The following is a 19,915-nucleotide window of genomic DNA, read 5'->3' as shown; positions in this document are numbered from 1 at the left end:
TGGATTAGGAAAGTTTGGGTGGATCAGATAATAGAATTTGACTGAATTAAATTGAAACCCATACTATAATGGATTCTATGTCACCTCTAATTGCTCAGCCAATATGGATTACTCACAATCTTAAGAAATAAATATTCAACGGTTAATTAGTTGGACCTACTATTTATCTAACTTATATATACAATTATAGTACATAAGATGATAAGAGCATTAGCAAATAGCAATAAACATTTAAAGTTTTTGTTATTAATTAATTATTCTCTCTTTTCTTCTCCTTTACAGCTTTATTTTCCTTGGACATGATTGCTGGCCCAATTCTTAGTAACACAATATATATTAAAATCAGCTAGCCTGTAATCAATTCATAGAGTTCACATAAAATATAGTACTTTTATTTTTAATTTTACTTTTATTATAAGTCATTCTATTGCTTAAAATTCGGGTATATACCAAACATTGAAGGCTCCATGCCTTTATCATCATTAATGAATCAAAATTAGCAGTTAATATAATTCAAATCCAGTTACTTTTTAAAAAAATCAGTAGCAATTTTATTAACTGATCAATAATACTTTTATATTTATTCATTTTATAGTATGATCCATATTAATTTTTAAAATATCAAAGGACTATAATGACTCGAACTTTGTTCGATATGATGTATATCTACATCTAAGAGCGATGTCAAACCAGATATTTTTAATTTTCGAATACAAGACATAATAAAAGAGTAGACATGTATAGACAAAAATAATGAAACCTAACCATCCTAACAAGATAATTTCTTATTGTATGACAACCCAAAGTTTCGCCTCTGAAACTCCACACACTCCCGAGCCCTAGCGGAGTTGGATCGCCATTGTCGGGGATCAATTAACTTCTTTTCAAACTCCATACTCAACATGCACGACATTATAAACATATATTTTCCGAAGATTTTTACAACTATACCTGTAATTTAGTAATTGAATATCAAATGCCAAAATAATGACAAGAAAAGGTTTAAGAGCATCCACAACCGTGCTCTTGCCAGCGGCACGGTTGTGGGCCCGGGCGGTACTATTCATGCCTGCTCTCTGGCAAGAGCACAACACCCACAACTGTGCTCTTCCGCAAGGACGAGCACAATTAATATAAAATTCAATTACACAAAAACATTTCCATAATATTAAAATTCATTTAAAACCCACAATAAATATTACAAATGACAAATAAAATTAAACATTGCATAATTAAAATCCTAAAAATTAAAAATTACATAATTAAAATCCTAAAAATTAAAAATGACACTACTCGTTGCCGAATTTCGCCCACATGTGGTTGATTAGGTCTTCTTGTAGTTGATTGTGGATTCGAGTATCGCGCATTGTGTGTCTTGTCTCGATCCTCTGGCCAACAGTCGTATGCTCGCCTCGGCGTAGGGGAGACCTCGCTGTTGAGCTTCCGGCTTCGTCCTCGTCGTAGAAGCTAGCCGCCCTCGGCCCTTCGTCGGCTATAATCATGTTGTGTAATATAATACACGTGAACATGATGTCGGCGATATTATTCACGTACCACAGCCGAGCCGGGGCCTTCACAATGTTGAATCGAGCTTGAAGGACCCCGAAGGCTCTTTCGACATCTTTCCGCGCTGACTCTTGACGCTGCGCAAAAAGAACCCGTCTCGGGTCGTGCGGGTTGTGGAGCGTCTTCACGAACGTCGACCACCTTGGGTAGATACCATCGGCGAGATAGTAACCCATGCGGTATATATTTCCGTTGATGGTGAAGTCGATCGCCGGTGCTACACCATTCATCACATCATTGAAGAGTGGTGACGAATATAGCACATTCAAGTCGTTGTTGGATCCAGCAACGCCGAAATATGCATGCCAAATCCATAGGCGGTAGTCGGCGACCGCCTCAAGGATAAGCGTTGGGCCGCCGCCTTTGTGACCGCTCAAGTGTTGCCCCCTCCAAGCAGTCGGACAATTCTTCCACCTCCAATGCATGCAGTCAATGCTGCCAAGCATTCCGGGAAAGCCATGGACTGATTCGTGAAGACGAAGCAACCGTTGGCAATCATCAGTGGTGGGTGCTCGAAGGAATTCATCCCCAAAAGCAGAACGAACGCCCTCGCAAAAATTCTTTAAACATAGGATTCCAGTGGACTCACCGATATGCAAATACTCGTCGAACATGTCGGCCGTTTGCCCAGTAGCGAGTTGTCGGATGGCACACGTACACTTTTGCAACGCCGTGATACTTTGCCGGCCGGCTGCATCTACACCTGTTTGAAAGTATTCAACACGTGCGGACAATGTGTTGACAATTCGCATGAACAAGCGCTTTGACATGCGAAAACGGCGCCTGAAGTAATCTGCCGGAAACCGCGGCTGGTCGGCAAAGTAGTCGGCAACGAGCCTTTCGTGGGCTCCCTCCCGGTCACGATGGATGTACCGTCGATTTGATCTGGTTCGTTGAGGAGGAGGAGCAGGGGTATTCGCCGTGACATATGCTTCGTAAGCGGCACGATGTTGTTCGTAGTATTCTTGTTCTTCGCGTTCCGCTTCCGCCATAATATGGGTGAAATCCATTTGAGATTTTGAGTGGGGGATGAATGTGTTGATAGTTTGTATGAGAATTATGAATGAGAGATGAATGAGAGATGATTTGATGTGATAAATGGATGATGAATGTGTGTATTTATAGATGATTTTGGGGAAAAAAAAAATAAAAAAAAATCAAAAAAATTCAGAAAAAACGGGAAAAAAACGGCCATATTTTTGGGATTTGGAAAATATTTTTTTTTTTATTTTTTAGCATTATTTATAATTAAATACCGATTTTTAAAAAATAAAAATAAAAAAAGTTTAAACACAACGGCTATGCCGTTGACGAATGGGAGCGCGCCACGTGTGCGTCCGCTGGCACGGACGTGCTCGATACATCGAGCAGCGCCGTGCCAGCGGCGCGGCTGCAGCGGCGGCGGTCCTGCGCCTTGCCAACGGCGCGGACGGCGGTGGCGTCTTTCGCCACCGCTGCGGATGCTCTAAATTGCACAATGCTATTAACTATCAAAATTTCTTAAACTGGACTTTGCACTTTATAATGCTGAAATGTACTTTCATGGAATCATAAATCAATTAATAGATGATAATGTAACTGCTCCATACCATAATTTCTACATAATAATTTCCTCCCATCATACATTTTTGTTTTTTTTTTCAAGGGGTGAGGGGTAGAGGAAGAAGCATAAATTACAAGATTAATAGAGGCCCTAAAATCAACAAATAAATGTTATTTTCCCCTCAATATGTAAGAGAAAAACTTCCTCCCCTTGGAATCAGGAAAGGTATTTGCAAGGACCATTACCTACAACAAACAAAACAAACAAATTATTTTTAGAAAATGAAAACAGCAGTAAAAATTGGATTAAGGTAAGAGAAGAGGGGAAGAAGCATACTAGGATCAGTAGTGGTGATGACAGCCGAGTCGGAGAAATCGCAGTTGAAGTCGTGACGGCCTTCCTTCTGATAGTAGGAGTTCATGATGAAAGAGGCATGAGCCCTAACGTTGTTTGGGTCGAAGCAACCGCCGCCTGCCTGAATAGGGCTGCAGTCGATTCCCTGGCTGCACACGTAGTCTATGTTTGCTTGCAAGGCAGCATCGCTCGCCTCTGGCTTTGGCACGCACCACTTCTTACCGCCTTGGGTCCCGGGTGGCGTTTTTGGAGCAGGCTGATTGTTTTCATAAAACCGCAGCTTTGTCAGTTTTGGCAAACAAGATAACGCATAACATTGACGGTTTACAAAGTAAAAGGAAGTAGCGAATTCAGAACATAATTTTGCAAGGAGCGGATCCATAAAAAAGATAACATTAAAATATTAAAAACATGAACATAACATATCAACACAATAAGAACACGGACGCAACAAAGCTAGACACTAATGCATTAATTTCACGCGGATTCGTATTGTGAGTTTAGATGGCACTTGACAAAATAAGCTTTTGAACAACTTCTATTCCTAAACAATTTATAAAATAAGCTTCAACAACTTATAATCCTTCAAAAAAACAAGTCCTTCAGCTCCAACTCATTTTCATTTTTCATAAACAACAATCTTCTTACCAAAATAACTCTACCATAGTTTGTCATTCTAATATTACCCTTCTTCCATTTCTCTCTTTATAATTTTTAGTTTTTTCCCACAACTTAACAATTTTTTATCTTGCTTATAAGTTCAATTATCCAAACACATTCATAACTTATAAGCTATTTGAAAATCACATCTTATAAGCTTCTGAAATTTATGAGCTCTGTATTACTACTACAACAATTTGTATGATGCGTAAAACTAGAAGATGTAGAAAATATCAATCAAGTACATAGTATATTATATACTATATAATTAACCATATTTCTATATTATTTCCTAGGACTCCAAGGAGAAATTGATGATTAAATAATTAAAAAGAGGGAACAAGAAATAAATCTAGAATAAAAAATCATATGCAGCAAGACAGATGGCGGATGGGAATTCGAGATTCGAAAAGGTGAAAGAGAAACAATTAAAGCTTAATAATAATGGGCAAAAAAATAAGGACAAGATTCAAATTTCAAAGTTAAAGAAAACAGACAATCGACACCTCACATGCTACCCATCTTCATTACTCTTTTAATTTCATATAGTACTAAAAAATTATTTTATCATTATCTCTAATTTAGAAGACCCTTAAGTCAAATTCAAGTACTTAAACTAATTCGCCACACATATAAAGCGAAAGCATAGTTCTTAAAAAATCATTTTTACTATAAACGAGTTACATGAGGCCTTTTAGTTCTTTAAGTATTATTAGAAAAATAAAACCAAATTGTCACAATCAAACGACCATAAATAACTACTCCATGAATCATCTAATCAGATTTAAATCTCATCACAATATCCTTTTATATAGTTGCAATTCACACTTCCTTATGCCCTTTTAGTAATACTCGAGATTAAATTGACACATTATTTCTAAAACTAAGTCTTACCTAATACATCAAACTAAGTCTTTTTTTTTCACTACTATTTCAAGCGAAAAACACATTATTCATAAAATTAAGTGTTATCTAATCCATCAAACTGAAGTCGTTTTCATTACTATACCAAGCTAAACATACTAACTAACAAGTAAAACATATCATTACCATTAATTAAAAGCACAAATCCAACTAACATTCAAAATTTCTTAAGAAAAAAAAGCTTAAAACATTACCTTAACAGGTGCAGAAGCGTCAGCCCGGAGAACCCCAGCATCATAAACCTGCTCGAAATCACCTCGAAAAAGCCCGAAATTCTTCTCGGAAGCCGGCCCGGTCTTCTGGTTCTCGTTAAACAACGCAAACAAGTAAACATCGAACTTCTTCCTCGGCATCAGCGGCGTTCCCCTACCGGCATTGTACTTCCTCACAAGCTCCCCATTGTACGCCTTCGCGTTCTCCACCGAGCACCTCGGCTTCTCGAACGGCTCCCCATCCGAAGACCACCCCGTCTCGCCCACCGCGATCTCCACGTCCTTGTACCCGAGCTTCATCATCGACACGTACACCGCGTCCATCAGCATATCGAACATGTTCCCGTACGTACGCTTCGTGTACTTGTCGAAAACGCCCTTGTTTGGCCGGAAAAGCGCGAAATCGGCATTTTTGGGACTGCAAAAAGCCAGAATTTATACTTTAGTCACTTCAATTATGAAAATCAATTTCTAATTTGTTACTAGTAATATCTATATCTTAAAATTACACCGCTAGAGAGATTATTTCATAGTATTTCACAACCAACATACAGTATAAAAAATCGCTTCCTTGACATTTCGCAGTAAAATACCAAATTCATTAGAATTTGTATCTTATACATTGAAAAGTCCATATTGTTACTATATAACCCAAAAGCTCAAATCAAAATCAATTCCTAACTCATACTAATAATTAATATTACTAACTTAATTTTCATAATTAAATAATTAAAAATTGTAATTAAACCAAGCCAAATTAAAGCCATTAGAAATTTTTTTAAACTACTACATCGAAAAATCCATTTGGCTATTATATACCCAAAAACATAGACCAACAATCAATTTCCAATTCCTAACATTTAACACCAACTTAATTATAATAATTAAATCGATACAAAACAATCATTTCTTTTCTACTTGCCATAATATACCGAAAAATGGCAGAAAAACCTTTAGTAAATTTTTTACAAAATAACGGCAAAAATTCATTTATTTATTTACATCTCTGTTTCCAAAGATACCAAAAATGTGCCAGTGAGTTGAAACTCGACATCTTTGGCTTCAGACATTAACCACTGGGCCAATAAACGCACACACGAATATTTACCTGTATCCGAAATAAGGGTAAGGGTTAACCATGAAGGGCGTTTTCGTCTCGCGGTGGAATTGCAGTAGCGGGGCGAGCACGCCCTTATCCCAGCCCGGCCTGAACCGGGCGAGGCTGGGCGGCTCAGACGACTCGAGGATACCGAGCGAATGGGCCGTGGTGACCTTAATAGATGTGAGGTTAGCCTGCAGGAGGGCGGAGTGGAGGGACCTCATGGCGGCGACGAGGTTGTCGACGAGGGGCTGGGGGCCCCAGTGGAGGACCTCGGTGCCGACGAGGATGTAGTTGATGGTGGTTTTGGGGTGGAAGGGGGCGATGTGGGAGGCGACGTAGGAGCGGGCGTAGGAGGGGTCGGTGAGGGCGGGGATCTCGCCGTTGGGGACGGTGACGGCGACGAGGATGCCGGTGCCGGCGAAGGCGCGGAGGATGTCGGGGTTGGTGTCGAAGATTTTGATGCGGTCGATGGAGGTGGAGTGTTGGAGGAAGTGGGCGACTTGGGTGGGGGAGGGGAGGTTGTCGCCGAGGGTGCCGTAGTTGACGCCGATGGCGGAGGCGGAGGAGAGGAGGAAGGGGAGGAACAGGAGGAGGAGGAGGAGGAGAGGAGGGGCCATTGTTTGTGTGGAGAGAAATGGAGGATTTGGGAAGGGGTTTGAACTTTTATGTAAGGGAATTGGGATTGTTGGACTTTTTTTTAGTGATTTGGATTTGGAATTTTGGGATTTTTTTTAATGAATTGGATTTGGATGAAAGGTTATTTATGGTTGAATTCATGTTTTTCATTTATTTTTAGTTTTAATTTTATATACCCCTACTAAATTTAAAAGTTATCAAGATTTTGTTGTTAAAATAATTTGATAACTTACTTTTTAGGAGTACATGATATATTAATGGACTTTAATCAAATTTATGTTATAGACAATATATTGTACTAAATCAAATAGTTTCTTTTATTGAATTCAGATTTATAGTATTGAGTTAGAAATTTTTATTGGTAGTAAAATTATACTTGGGAGTACTAGTATTTGACTAGTGTCGTGTTTTAAGAAGTTATTTAAATTTATTAATGAAATGGGAAACAAAATACTTTTATAATTGAATTAGTAGGATGTGAATGTCAATTTTTTAAAAAAGTGAAATTGAAATAGAATAATTGATGGGAACTTGGACGAAAATGGTGAAATGAGAGTCCACTGAAAATAGTACTCCCTGTATATGAAATAATTAATGGAGGCAATGGAATAATTTGTAGAGTATATAAATTTCAAAATTAGTATAGAAGATCATTATTTAAAAAGTTTACAAATTTGATGATAAATATTCTACATAAAATGTCTATGAATGGGGAAAATAGTGAAACGAGGAATTGGAAGTGAAGAGGTGAATTACGTGTAGAAAGTGAGGTGAGAAACGCGTGGTAAAATTGGGATGAAGATGGATTTATTATTTGGGATAAGAAACGCGTATATATTTGGTGGAAAAGTAAAAATATTGATAGATTTAGAGATGAGTGTTGTCTCAACGGAAATGTGTAATTGTAATAATGAGCTTGCTCATTATACACGTCATGCTATTTTCAAGAATATAATTTTCTATGGGATGCTTTAGTCATGCTTTTGGATTTTCTCACATTGCTTTGTTGTTTATTTCAAGTCTCACATATCTTATTGTTATAAATGGAACCCAAAATTTAATGAAACATTAACAAATTATAATTGAAAATATAGACGAATATAAATCTCATTTATATATATAATTAATTCTGTAATAAAACAGGAATAGAATGAGTAGGTTGATTATAAGACTTACTTATCATTTTACAATAAAATGAAATAAGAGGTGAACATATTGAAAATATTAAAAAAAAAACAACACTTTTGTTAAGATGAAGTGAGTTAAAATTGGACTAACATTTTATCATACTAAAGCTTAACTAATTTATTAGAACCGTGCCAGAAGCAAACTCACATTGTGGATGAGATAATTTAATAGTACTAAAATGATGTTTAGTTTGCTGGATAAAAGATATATAATTTAGGATTAGATTGTGAGATTATTTAGTATTATGTTGGAATTGAATATGGCTAATTATCACATGATTATCTATCTAGGATTAAGTTATTAGATTCAATTGCATGAAAATATTTAATCATGGAATATAATCTTGTAAACCGAACACACATCGTTGTAAATACTCCTCCGTCCCATAATAGATGTCACACTTTCATTTTTAGTTTGTCTCATAAAAGATTTACATTTTCATTTTTGAAAAAAGTTCAAAATCACATTAATATAAAAATTATATTTTCTCTCTTCATTTAATACACAAAACAAAATCATCTAAAATCTCGTGACATCTCATAAATGTAATATCTTTTGTGGGACGGAGGGAGTATTACACTATATATTTAATACTCCCCTCGTTCCATGTTAATAGAGTCATTTTTCTATTTTAGGAAGTTCCAAGTTAATTGAGTCACTTCTATTTTTAGCAAAAAAATAATTATTCTTTTTACTTTATTCTCTCTTCATGTCTTTTATTTTTTTTCACGATCAATTTAACTCATTATTCTTAAATTCCGTACCAAAAAGAAATAGTTCTATTAACAAGGAATCGGAGGGAGTATTATAATTAGTAAATTATTGTTGTAGTATAAAAAATAAAAAAAAGTGAAGCATTGATTCTCTATTTAGATCTGCATCGTGGAGCTAGCTGAACGTTACACGAATCCCGACATATGCAGCAGTTGTTGAGTTAATAATCACTTTCCAGATTGTATTTTCATTTAAATAATGTGAAGTTTTGATTTATGCAATCAATTGGATAGTGAAGATTGTTTGGGTGAATTTCGTTTTATGACAGTAGTATAAAAGTTAGAGTGATATATTAGGTCTATAATATGACTTGTTATAGTTCTGATTTAAATAAAATTATTTATTTTTTAGTCTGAGATTATGAAAATAATTGAAAAACTATATATCAAAATTATAATATAATCCGACAATAAATTAGAAATAATCACAAATGAATTAAATTTAATATTTGTTCGACGATTTAGCCAATTATTAACAACACGAGGTGACAAAGGAAGACCTATTTTTATTTTGGAACAGAGCAAAAATTTGAAACGTCAACATTGGATGAAGTAACGTGTCGAGTCTACTAAGGAAATGTCAGGTTGAATTATGACAAAGAAACTAGATTGAATGTGGTCAACATTGTTGGGCATACATTACTATGTTAAGACCATCCACAATAGGCGCCCAGCGACCGCTCAGCCGAGCGCCGGCGCTGGGCGGTCTATTGCAGCCGCCCAGCGGACGATTGGAGAGAGAAATCGCGCAGCGCTGGGCGGTTTCGTGGCGCTGGGCGGTGCGCTGGGCGTCCGCTCGGCGCTATTGCAGCGCCCGGATCGCCCAGCGGGATTTTTTTTTAAAATTCGAATTTTTAAAATTCGAATTTTAAAAAAAATCAAATATAAAAAAATATTATTTATTTATAAAAATTGTTTTCTATATATAAAAATCAATTTTTATAAATGAGCAAGCAAATATAAAATTGTTTTCTATAGCCCATATATATTTAATGGGCTTGCGAATTTATGAAACTCATTCTTGGTTGTCTCTCTTTAATAGAGACATCCTTGAATTTTTATGTTCCACTTTCGATGTGGGACAAACTCATTCTTGGTTGCCTCTATTTTATAGAGGCATCCTTGAATGTTTTATGTTCCACTTTCGATGTGGGACAAACTCATTCAAGGATGTTTCTCTTTTATAGAGAGATATCCTTGAATGTTTTATGTTCCACTTTTGATGTGGGACAATCTCATTCAAGGATGCTTCTCTTATATAGAGAGATATCCTTGAATGTTTTATGTTCCACTTTCGATGTGGGACAATCTCATTCAAGGATGTTTCTCTTTTATAGAGAGATATCCTTGAATGTTTTATGTTCCACTTTCGATGTGAGACAATCTCATTCAAGGATTTTCTTTAAAATTGTATTTTAAATTATGTCATTTTTATTTTTTTAAGATTTTAATTATGTCTTTTTTTTATTTTTTAACTTTAAGTTGTAATGTTATTTTAAATTTTCATTTGTAAATTTAATTAATGTAATTTTTTTTAATTATGTAATTTTTTTTAATTATGTACTTTTTAAATTTTATTAATATTAGTGAATTTTCCCGTATATGTCTCGTAAATTAAATTTCGTATATTGCGTTATTGTTAATTATTGCATTTGGTATATATTTGTTAATAGTGATGTGGATAGTATGTGGCTAGGCTATGGCTGAGCTATTGCTGGGCTATTTGCTTGTTTTGATGATGTGGCAGAAGGATTTTTAGTGCTGATGATGTGGCAGTGGCTAGGCTATGGCTGGGCTATTGCTGGACTATTTCTATTGTGGATGGCCTAAAGTCCACATTCCACACACAATACGACCACAAAAAAATACAAGTTTCAGTAATTTATTTATTTTTAATTTTTGGACACTGTATTTGATTAGCACAAAAAATATCTTATTTTACTATTTGAGCAATACCAACGTGTTAAAAATAAAAGGAGAAACGAAAAAAAGGCGTGTCCGAAATATTGGAATTTTACAGTGCTTAAAAACAGTAGTAATTTGCTATAAAAAATAATACTAATAATAATTTTAAAAATAGTAATAGTAGTAGTGATTTACATCTCTTCCTCCCATTTGTGCAAAGATTAAAACAAATTGGCGTGTCTATTAAATTGCTTCATTCGTCCATAAAAAAATAAATTTATTTCATTTTTATTTAACACATTTATCAAAATTAGTTTAATTTATTTATGGTAATTTTCCTTTCTAATTAGGAGTGTTCTATTTTCCATTAACAATATTTAAACAATTTTTCTTTCATCTATCACTCAATTTAGCGATTTTGTATTAAAACACGGATCATATACTACCATGATTATATTCATGAACATATATTGTACTAGTTTAATAATAAAATATGAGCAAAATATATTTAAAAAAAATTGTGACGGTCACTTAATAATAGTAGTAGTATATAAAAAAAAGTTAACGTGACATCACTTAATAAGAAGAAGATGGAAAAATTAAACACATGAGAGAGAACCATTTTTATCGACTTTGTTCATGTTAGACAAGTAAACTATAAAAACAACATAAAAAATCTACTCATCTTAAAATATAGTGTACTACAACAAAACATTCTGACAAAGTGAGCCACAGCATATCTCATTCATAGAATAAAAAAGATTTGAGTTATGCAGTTTGACAGCTGCTAAAATACATCACAAAATCACAAAACAAATATCAAAATTCCCGCAATAACAAAAAAAACTCTCTCAGCATTCACTATTTGTGAAAAATGCAATTTATTTGTGTAAATTCATTGGCCATTGAAGCTTATTCGCACGTCTCCTAATGGAAGAATGCATACCTCCGCCTCTCCGTCTTCGCCCTCCTATCCCGGTTATACGCCTTGAGAGTTCGCTCGACTTCAATCTCCGAGAGCAGCAACGAATGCAGCCTCATGAGATGCCCCGCGCACTTCTTGTGATCATCGACATGATCAGATATGTTCGTGTCGATTTCAGCAGAATCAGGCCTCCTCTGATGCGGAGACTGCCACTTCGCTTGCAAGTAAGCAAGCGATCTCCACGGAGGCAGAGGCATCGAGTTCTGCTTCAACGAAAATCGAGCAGCTTCCACCATTACCTGAAGAAACTGCTTGAGCCTTGCGAACGAGCCAACGTAGATAACGGGAAGAGAGTTGAGTATCCGGTCGTACGAGTCCACAGCTCTGGCGATCTCGAACTGGCTCCTGAAGTTTATGTCGATGATCACGTGCTCCGTGGCTCCTCCTGTGTCGTTGAACCGGATGACATCAATGTACTCGTGATCGCCTGTATGCAACGGGAGGTTGTGTCGTATTAGGACGAGTATCTCTAGTACAAATCATGAACAGAGACAGGACAAGGTGTGATTTTACCTCCGGGGACCTTTTCGCTCCCCTGCCACCGAGACGTGCAGAGGCCTGCATCGTAACCGGACAGCCTCAGCATTTTTACTAGGGAGAACCGGATGCAGCTGGCTTTGCACGGACCTGAGTTCGAAGCGTGGAGGTCTCGCTCGTTGATTGAAAGCGCGAGGGAATTCACCACGGAAAGCAAGTCGTTTTCGTACTTATCCATCGCCATCTTGAAATACTGCAGAACCAAACACGACTAGTTCATATATACACACACATAACAATTGAAAAAGAAAGTACACTCGAATCCGATACATTTGGCCTCATACATTAACCACAGCTTAAAAAAATCAGCTAAAAATTATAGAATTGGATTTGAGTTCACAAAAGCGACAGTTCGATTTCAAGTACACTATTCATCAAGACAGATATTAACAAACACTTTTTTCCAGCAATTGTTTCCTTGAAAAACATTTCCTTAAAATCAACACAAACACACCTGTATGTATACAAATAAAGAGAGAGTGATGGTTTAGTGTGTCTAAACTAGTAGTAGAGTGATTATTGAGGCGAAAGGCGAAAGGTCTCGGATTCAAGTCCAACAATTCAACAAGAAACAATCAACAACCATGATTTATTGTGCCAAATGCCTTTTACACCCAATTTCCCTTTCTAACATCAATATCTATAAACTTGAACATAAATTAAGTATGCACAAGCACCAGTTTCACCTTAACAAATCCAGCTAATTCCAGCTATAAATCATTTATTTCAACATCAATAATTCAATTACCATCATCCAAACCATAGCAACTCTATCACATCAACAAAATTATAATTGAATTCACCAAAGCAAAAGTTTGGTTTTAAGTACAATATTCATCAACACAGTCAGTCAATTGAAATTCATCATAACACTTTGTCATTCAATTGTTTCCCTCAAAATCATTTCCTAACCAACACAAACACAATTCTTAAGCCCCTACCAAGTTAAAAAAATATATATTTTGTATAAATCGTTATGCAAAAGCCTCTATCATCAGGTGAGATATAGAAAAATTATTTTCTAAAATTCTGAACTCAAAAATATATATATATATATCGTCTTTACCAAAACAATTTTCTGCATTATATATAGAGAGGACTCACGGAGATTTTGTCAGCGAGCTGCAGGAGATCAGAGAGACTGGAGTCGCTGTCGCTGCTGTATCGGGAATCGGCCCCACAACTGTTCCCATTCTCGAGAAAATCGTTAACCATCAGTGCCAAATCATGCTCGCTCTCATGACTGACTCCGCCTCCTCCACTAGCCTGTTTCGGCCACAATTCATTGGACGACGACCTATAAATCCCGCAGTTCATTCCATCACCAACCACCATTGCAAAATACACTTCCAACCAATTCAATTTTTTTTTTGCAAAAAAATGGAAAAAAATGAAAAAGGAAAAAAAATCCTAAGGTTATATTAATCCGCAGAGGAAACAATTCATAATCTGCCGGATAAGATTAGGGAAAAAGAATTCGTGGACGAACGAAAACGACAAATTCGAATCCTGATTGAACGGCAAAAAATAATTATTGGTCAATCGAATTCGAAATTTCTGAATTTTGTAAATCTGTAAAACAATTGCACCATTTGTGCTCCTAGGAAAACTCAATCAACAGATTAATAAGCTCGGATTTGACGTCGAAACAGCCTTTCCCAATCCAGATAATGAATTGAAATGAAACATTATACGGATATATATAATGAATTTACTCTAACGTAATGAATTAATAAATAAATGCAATGAAATAGGAAAAGGGAGATGAGAGATTTAGGTAGACAGAGGAGGAAGAAGAAGAACGCAATTACCAGAGTTCATCATAACAGATATACATATAATATATGTGTTGAGTGTGAAATGACGGAAATGGACATCTCGATTTGTTTCGTAATGGCCAAGTTTAATTGTTCATGATTATTTTGTGACCATAAAATTAGCCTCAATTAATATGTGCCTATTTCTGAACTCATTTTACTTATATATAGGGATGGTAAAAATATTCTTGATTTAAATGGGATATCGAACCAAATATTCGAATTCAATTTTTTTATTTACGAATCAGATCGAGTTTTAATTTTTTAAAATTGGATTTTCGGATTTGGTTCAGATTAGTATTTTTTAAAACTGGAAAAAAATTGAAAACCATTAATTATTTAATTTTTTCTGTTTTTTTTTTATTTCTGGGTTTGTATTTAGTTATAAAATTTTTGAATTCGTATTTTGTATATTTTTTATCAACCTCAAAGATCAAATAATCGGATTAAGCATAAATCAGGAGTAGTATTCGAAAGCTGAATGTTCAACTCAACATACTTACTAGCATACGATTATTTTTTTATTTATTAAATCTCTCGATTAATCGATTATCATGCTAATAAATATAAATATAGTAGAAAGTTTACTATATAATTTTCTTTTTCAATGTATTTTTTAATATTTGTGCAAATACAAATAATGTGATTAGGGTAAAATGGGAACTGGACCATGCACAAATATAATCTGACTGTTCTTTTTAAGTTTTTCTGTTATTAAAAGTGTCACAATGATTTGACCAAATATTAAATATAAGTATATAATATGATTGGCTAAAATAAAGAATCCAAAAGGTAATGGCGGTAATGCTCATATATTATTGGTGGCCATAAATTAACTGTGGATGGTTCAATATTTCAAAAGTTCAAACTTCAAACACTTTCCCCTCCTTTATTTCATCACTTTCATGAGGCTGAAATGAGGATATAGAAATAAATATATTCACGATTGTTTGCTCAAAAAAGAGGGAATAGTAATAACAACAACCCCAAATTGCAATTTTGTTTTGTTTTAAATGTTCATATTTTTTGCATTTTATTTTCCTATTTTGGGGTGTTAGTATATGATAGAAAGATTGACATTGACTAGTACGTTTGTAAGGCGAAAATGGGCCAATTTAATTCAATTTAGTTTTTTGGAATAATATTTGCATTTTGAGAAGACATAAATTATTGAAATGGAGTATTATTGCACATGCATATGAAGACTTACATAAGACAGAATATAGCTATGTCCAGCTCAAGCATCTAAAGATTACCTAATTATTAGTTTAAACCAAACTTTGAAGTAATCATCAACGTATGATGAATATACACGGAACTTTTACTCACAAATTAAAATCAAAATCACAAAATTTGCAATGTTTTCAAACCCCAAAGTAAGCTTCGTTTCTTTGGTTCAAAACGACGTCGTATAACATGAGTTTATGCAGACAACTTCCGGTCTCCAAATCATCATAAAATTTGAGAATTTTAATTTCGCGGTAGTAAAGTCGTGATAAATTGAAAGTTGATGTATAGTCCAGTCATGTACAATTCATGAATTCAATCAAAATTGATGTAGTTAAAGGCCAATAACCTCATGCATACATTTTGGAAATATAGAAAGTTTTTGCAAGTATTCTAAATTTATAAACACTAATTTTATGGAGGGAAGGAAAAAAAACAGAGTAAATAACAATGGAGTTTTTCAACAAAGTAGAGATATTCCCTTCACGATGTCTCATTTTGTTATTTTGATATCTTCACAATTATTTATTTCAATTCACTTTTGCTAGTTTACTCCACAAAACTGAGATCAACATTCTACTAATTTTCTGCACATTCATTCACATTTCTTAGAACCCGAGCATCCGAGAGTAAGACGTTTATTGGCATACGGAGAGAGCAATCTTCATTACCTTTTAAAATAGAATAATATCAAGTGATCACAGAAGTCTTTGCCTAAAGTTGTGAGCCATATATTTCTTTATAGTTATCAAATATTCTTAAACTTCTATTTTCTAAAAACTGTCAGGTATATAAGATAATGTTTCAGAAACCTATATTTTCTTTACTAAACTCTCTTAACCTGAGGTGTGTTTACATTAATATATTTAAGATTTTAATCCAAGAAGCAACTCTCCAAGAACATACTACATGTTACTACTATGTTAGGAGTTGGACATCCAGATAGTCAGGAAGGTAGATTCACCATATATATAGTGTATATATGTATAGAGAGAGATGTGTGTGTGTGTGTGATCCATCCTATTATATTATGTGTTTATCACCAGACCCTAAGTTTAGGGACAGCTAACAAATGAATAGGTGTTATTAGCCCTGTAAAGGTATTTAGTTAACTAAGACAAAAGCAACGAACTGCAAATATATGACACCAATTTAGGAGCACTACAGTTCAGCATGTCTAGGAATCTTCAACTGCCATAATCATTAGGTGATAAAAAATAAAACCATAACAGCAAAACACAAATCGATTTACTGAACAAATTTTATTGATCTAGGCATGTTTATGGCTGACTGTTTCATAAACAAAGACTATCAAATTAGATGTCTATATAACCTTCAATAATACCAGCTGCAGTCTTGACAAACGACCGTAGAATAATACAAATAAGGATGTATATTTAAGGAATAGCCTTACTTCGATTATAAGTGTCCTTGGACAAGATTAGGAGCCATCTGTTGCTGTAGATTGATTCGCAGCGAAACATATGTTGGATAAATATGTGAAGGAATTGAAGAACCGTAAGAGCCAATTAGAGGAACTCACTACTTTCAGTTTGATACTGTTCCAAATACATTTGTACAGCATCTCCAGGGATTGGAATCATCTATCTTTCAGTTGCCGCTGAAAATCAAGAGCAGAAGATAGTCAGCAAGCACAATCACTTGTAGCAATGAATAGATCAGTAAGATAACCAAATGCTGCAAGTATATAGATGAATCAAGTCGAAAATGCTTGATGGAATACCAACAAAGTGAAAGAGACTGCAGGGTAAGTTGCCAGAAAAGATTTGGATAGATGAGCAACAATAGTAACTTTTACTTGTTAAAATGTAAGTTGAATCATTTGATAGGAGATGCCGACTTGAGCACCAGTGGGAGATTTGACAATATAAAGCATGAACATGTAACTTACTCTTGGCCCACGATTGGCTGTTTGTTGTCTATTAGGAGCGTGGTCTGTTTCTTGAATCATATCAGAACTACTAAGCTTGTAAAATGTCTCGAGAGCTCTTGTAACAAATGGGCGCACTATATTTGCTTCCATTGCAGACAAGTTCTTGAGCTGCAAGTTTTGAGGAAATGATGAGAAGAGAGAAAATACAAATAATTTAATGCTACTGGCTGCACTAACCTAGCTACCATCCACGACAACATATTGAACAATGTCATATTCATTTTTCACAACTTTCAAATGTGACAAATTGAGAAGAAATATATTGCATGAGTTATGCAAAAGATGCAACCAGATACCCACAAATCACGATCTAATGCATTTTTTACACGAGTTACAAGATATTGTGCAAATGATTATTACAACTGACAAACTTCCTTATCAAGATTCAAGGAACAGAGTTAGCAGCAATACTGAAACCTGATCAAGTCAACAGCATAAGTAGGTCAGTGAATTGAAAAACTTATAAAACTAGTCCAAGAATATTATGAACAGTAATCCACAAAATAAACAAGTTTTGGAATGGTAACAATAGTTTTCTTCACTGTGATATGATGTTGAAAAAGGACTTACACTACTAATATACCTATTAACATAACTGAAGGCATCAAAAGCTACAAAACGAATATGTATGCACATAGCTATGCACTAATATGAAAAAGTGAAATTACAAACACGAAAAAGAACTTACCTTCAGCGCAAAAGTACCTTCCCCTGAGATAGACTCCAAGCCTTTCCCGATCTTATGAAACCTCACGTCCTTGATGTCCTCAATGAGGGACCTTACCTTTATGGAAATCCGAATCAAGATTCTAGAAAACATGGTAGGCCAAAGAAAGAATACGAGCATGACAACAGTTCACTAACCATGTAGGTATCAGGAATATCGCCCTGTGCACTACATAAAAATATATACATGTTCAAAACAACAGCCAAAATTTAACACGGCAAATTAAATCATTGCATATAAATACTTACTGATCAAAAAGAAGCCTTGATATTTGTACATAGTGAAATGGCAAAGGCTGAAACTTGTCAGAATCTCGCTCTGCTTCCAGTACTTGTGTTAACTTATCTATGGCAAAAGAAGATATTAATAGCATAAGTATCTTTCATTTTGAGTGTATACAAGATAAGTAAAACATGATTTTGACAGAGTACATTGAAGAGAAAGGGATCATGGAGGAAACTAGAGAGCAATTTGGCTTTTCTTTGACCATGCCCATCTTTTGTTTCTCTTTAATTTCTATTTTCTATTAACCAGTACACAGCCTTGACTTGCACTGTACTCTGTCAAATTGGTCAAACCTCCGGCCGTAAATCGAGCAACTCCCACAGAAAATAACGGAAAACTGACTCATGGTGATTAAGGAGGGCATCAATGTTTTATAGTAAAAAAATGCATATGATCTGTGAATTTTGAATAAAAGATTAAAAGTGTTTCGGTTTTTATGAAAAGAGCTGGTTCAACAAATTAGGCGAATGTAGAATAAACTCAAGGTGCATATACATGAATTGCTTATGGCCTTAACAAACGAATAATCGATCTAAAGAAGTCAAGAAGATTAACCTAAATAGACATCTCTCTAATTAGTTCACTAGTATTTTTTGCTCAATTATCACTCTAATTAAGCTAGCTAAACTTCCATTAGTTCTAATTAAGCTTCAAACTCACCAACCGACATCCACTCTGGAGTTCGAATTGTGCACTTCCCTCTCTTCTTCAAGGCAACTGCCAACCAAAGTGGCGCTTGAGTAGGTATTTGCGGTCTAAAAGGACCGAAATCCCCCTATTAGCAGAACAAATCAACCACAAAACCATAAATTAAGCCATCAATATAAATACTCGAGCACGAAATCAAATTGAACGCGTAAAAAAGGAGCGAGTCACAGAACGGATCCTACAGATATGAAATTGAGAGCATCCATTCTCAAATTCGGCACAATTTCAATAATTTCATCCTCCGCTAGAAACTCCAGCTGCGTAATCGAAATATTTCCAAAAAATGGAGGTCAAATCGAGAAAAATTGACTAATCGAAAAAGTTGAGAAAGATTCAAACGGACCTCTGCCGCCGAAAATGCGGAGGCATGGGGATCGGAGGTGCCGGCCATTTTCCGATAAGGCGGTTGTGTGGAGCAGGGCGGAGGTGAGTAGGTTCGAGCTCACAGCCCTAACTCTCTGGCTTGTAATGGCGGGAATTTTGTGAGAATTCGATTTTATATTTTTCTGTGATATTTATTGTCCCTCGAAATATAAAGATTAATTTTAGTATAGCTCATCGAACTTGCATAATGGCGAAAGGAAAAACACGGGTAATTACATATTTCATACGTATCTATTTTACCTTTATTTCAATTTAGTACAAAAAATATTAAGTTTACGTATTTCATACAAAAAGTTATATTAGTGTTTTAAGTTAATACATTCTGTTAAATATTTTAGACACCATTAGTTAGTTTATAATTTATCCAACTTCTCATCATGATAAAAGAATAATTAGAGATTTCATACAATTAATCACTCTAAAAAACT

General features: G+C 35.1%; 3 protein-coding genes across 4 annotated transcripts; all 3 read right to left on the bottom strand.

Moving 5' to 3' along the window:
• Positions 1–3,104: 3,104 nt before the first annotated feature.
• Positions 3,105–7,083, bottom strand: LOC121760912 (glucan endo-1,3-beta-glucosidase-like; the record flags this gene model as incomplete). The annotated part of the gene is made up of 4 exons (XM_042156503.1): positions 3,105–3,354; positions 3,446–3,719; positions 5,242–5,677; positions 6,368–7,083. Coding segments are annotated over 4 exons (1,455 nt in total), but the record flags the coding sequence as incomplete, so codon positions are not given.
• A 4,494-nt stretch (positions 7,084–11,577) lies between these two features.
• LOC121763068 lies at positions 11,578–14,176 on the bottom strand. Its single transcript, XM_042159129.1, has 3 exons — positions 13,490–14,176; positions 12,362–12,578; positions 11,578–12,275 (listed from the first exon to the last, which is right to left on the bottom strand). Exons 1-3 carry the CDS (start codon positions 13,718–13,720, stop codon positions 11,791–11,793), a joined length of 933 nt encoding a protein of 310 aa, XP_042015063.1. The 5' UTR covers positions 13,721–14,176; the 3' UTR covers positions 11,578–11,790.
• A 2,500-nt stretch (positions 14,177–16,676) lies between these two features.
• LOC121761082 (DNA replication complex GINS protein PSF2-like) lies at positions 16,677–19,586 on the bottom strand. Of its 2 annotated transcripts, XR_006041916.1 has the most exons (9): positions 19,447–19,586; positions 19,286–19,360; positions 19,056–19,170; positions 18,359–18,455; positions 18,248–18,278; positions 18,072–18,167; positions 17,342–17,491; positions 16,973–17,050; positions 16,677–16,887 (listed from the first exon to the last, which is right to left on the bottom strand). XR_006041916.1 is itself a non-coding variant. In XM_042156675.1 (8 exons), exons 1-8 carry the CDS (start codon positions 19,492–19,494, stop codon positions 17,030–17,032), a joined length of 633 nt encoding a protein of 210 aa, XP_042012609.1. In that variant the 5' UTR covers positions 19,495–19,586; the 3' UTR covers positions 16,677–17,029. The 2 variants fall into 2 exon arrangements, 1 of the variants encoding a protein (XP_042012609.1); XM_042156675.1 differs by having other exon boundaries at positions 16,677–17,050.
• Positions 19,587–19,915: the final 329 nt, after the last annotated feature.

This window comes from Salvia splendens, chromosome 13 (genome assembly GCF_004379255.2).
Source record: "Salvia splendens isolate huo1 chromosome 13, SspV2, whole genome shotgun sequence".
Classification (NCBI taxonomy): domain Eukaryota; kingdom Viridiplantae; phylum Streptophyta; class Magnoliopsida; order Lamiales; family Lamiaceae; genus Salvia; species Salvia splendens.
The sequence above is the reverse complement of the archived record's forward strand: the minus strand, read 5'-3'. Positions and strand labels throughout refer to the sequence as shown.

Coding starts and splice junctions, on each gene's coding strand:
- LOC121763068 (XM_042159129.1), bottom strand. CDS start 13,720: ATGGTGGTTGGTGATGGAATGAACTGCGGGATTTATAGGTCGTCGTCC. Junction 12,579..13,489: donor AGCTCGCTGACAAAATCTCC/GTGAGTCCTCTC, acceptor TTGGTTCTGCAG/TATTTCAAGATGGCGATGGA. Junction 12,276..12,361: donor GAGCGAAAAGGTCCCCGGAG/GTAAAATCACAC, acceptor CGTTGCATACAG/GCGATCACGAGTACATTGAT.
- LOC121761082 (XM_042156675.1), bottom strand. CDS start 19,494: ATGGCCGGCACCTCCGATCCCCATGCCTCCGCATTTTCGGCGGCAGAG. Junction 19,171..19,285: donor ATGCTCTCAATTTCATATCT/GTAGGATCCGTT, acceptor TTCTGCTAATAG/GGGGATTTCGGTCCTTTTAG. Junction 17,492..18,071: donor AAGGTACTTTTGCGCTGAAG/GTAAGTTCTTTT, acceptor CAAAACTTGCAG/CTCAAGAACTTGTCTGCAAT.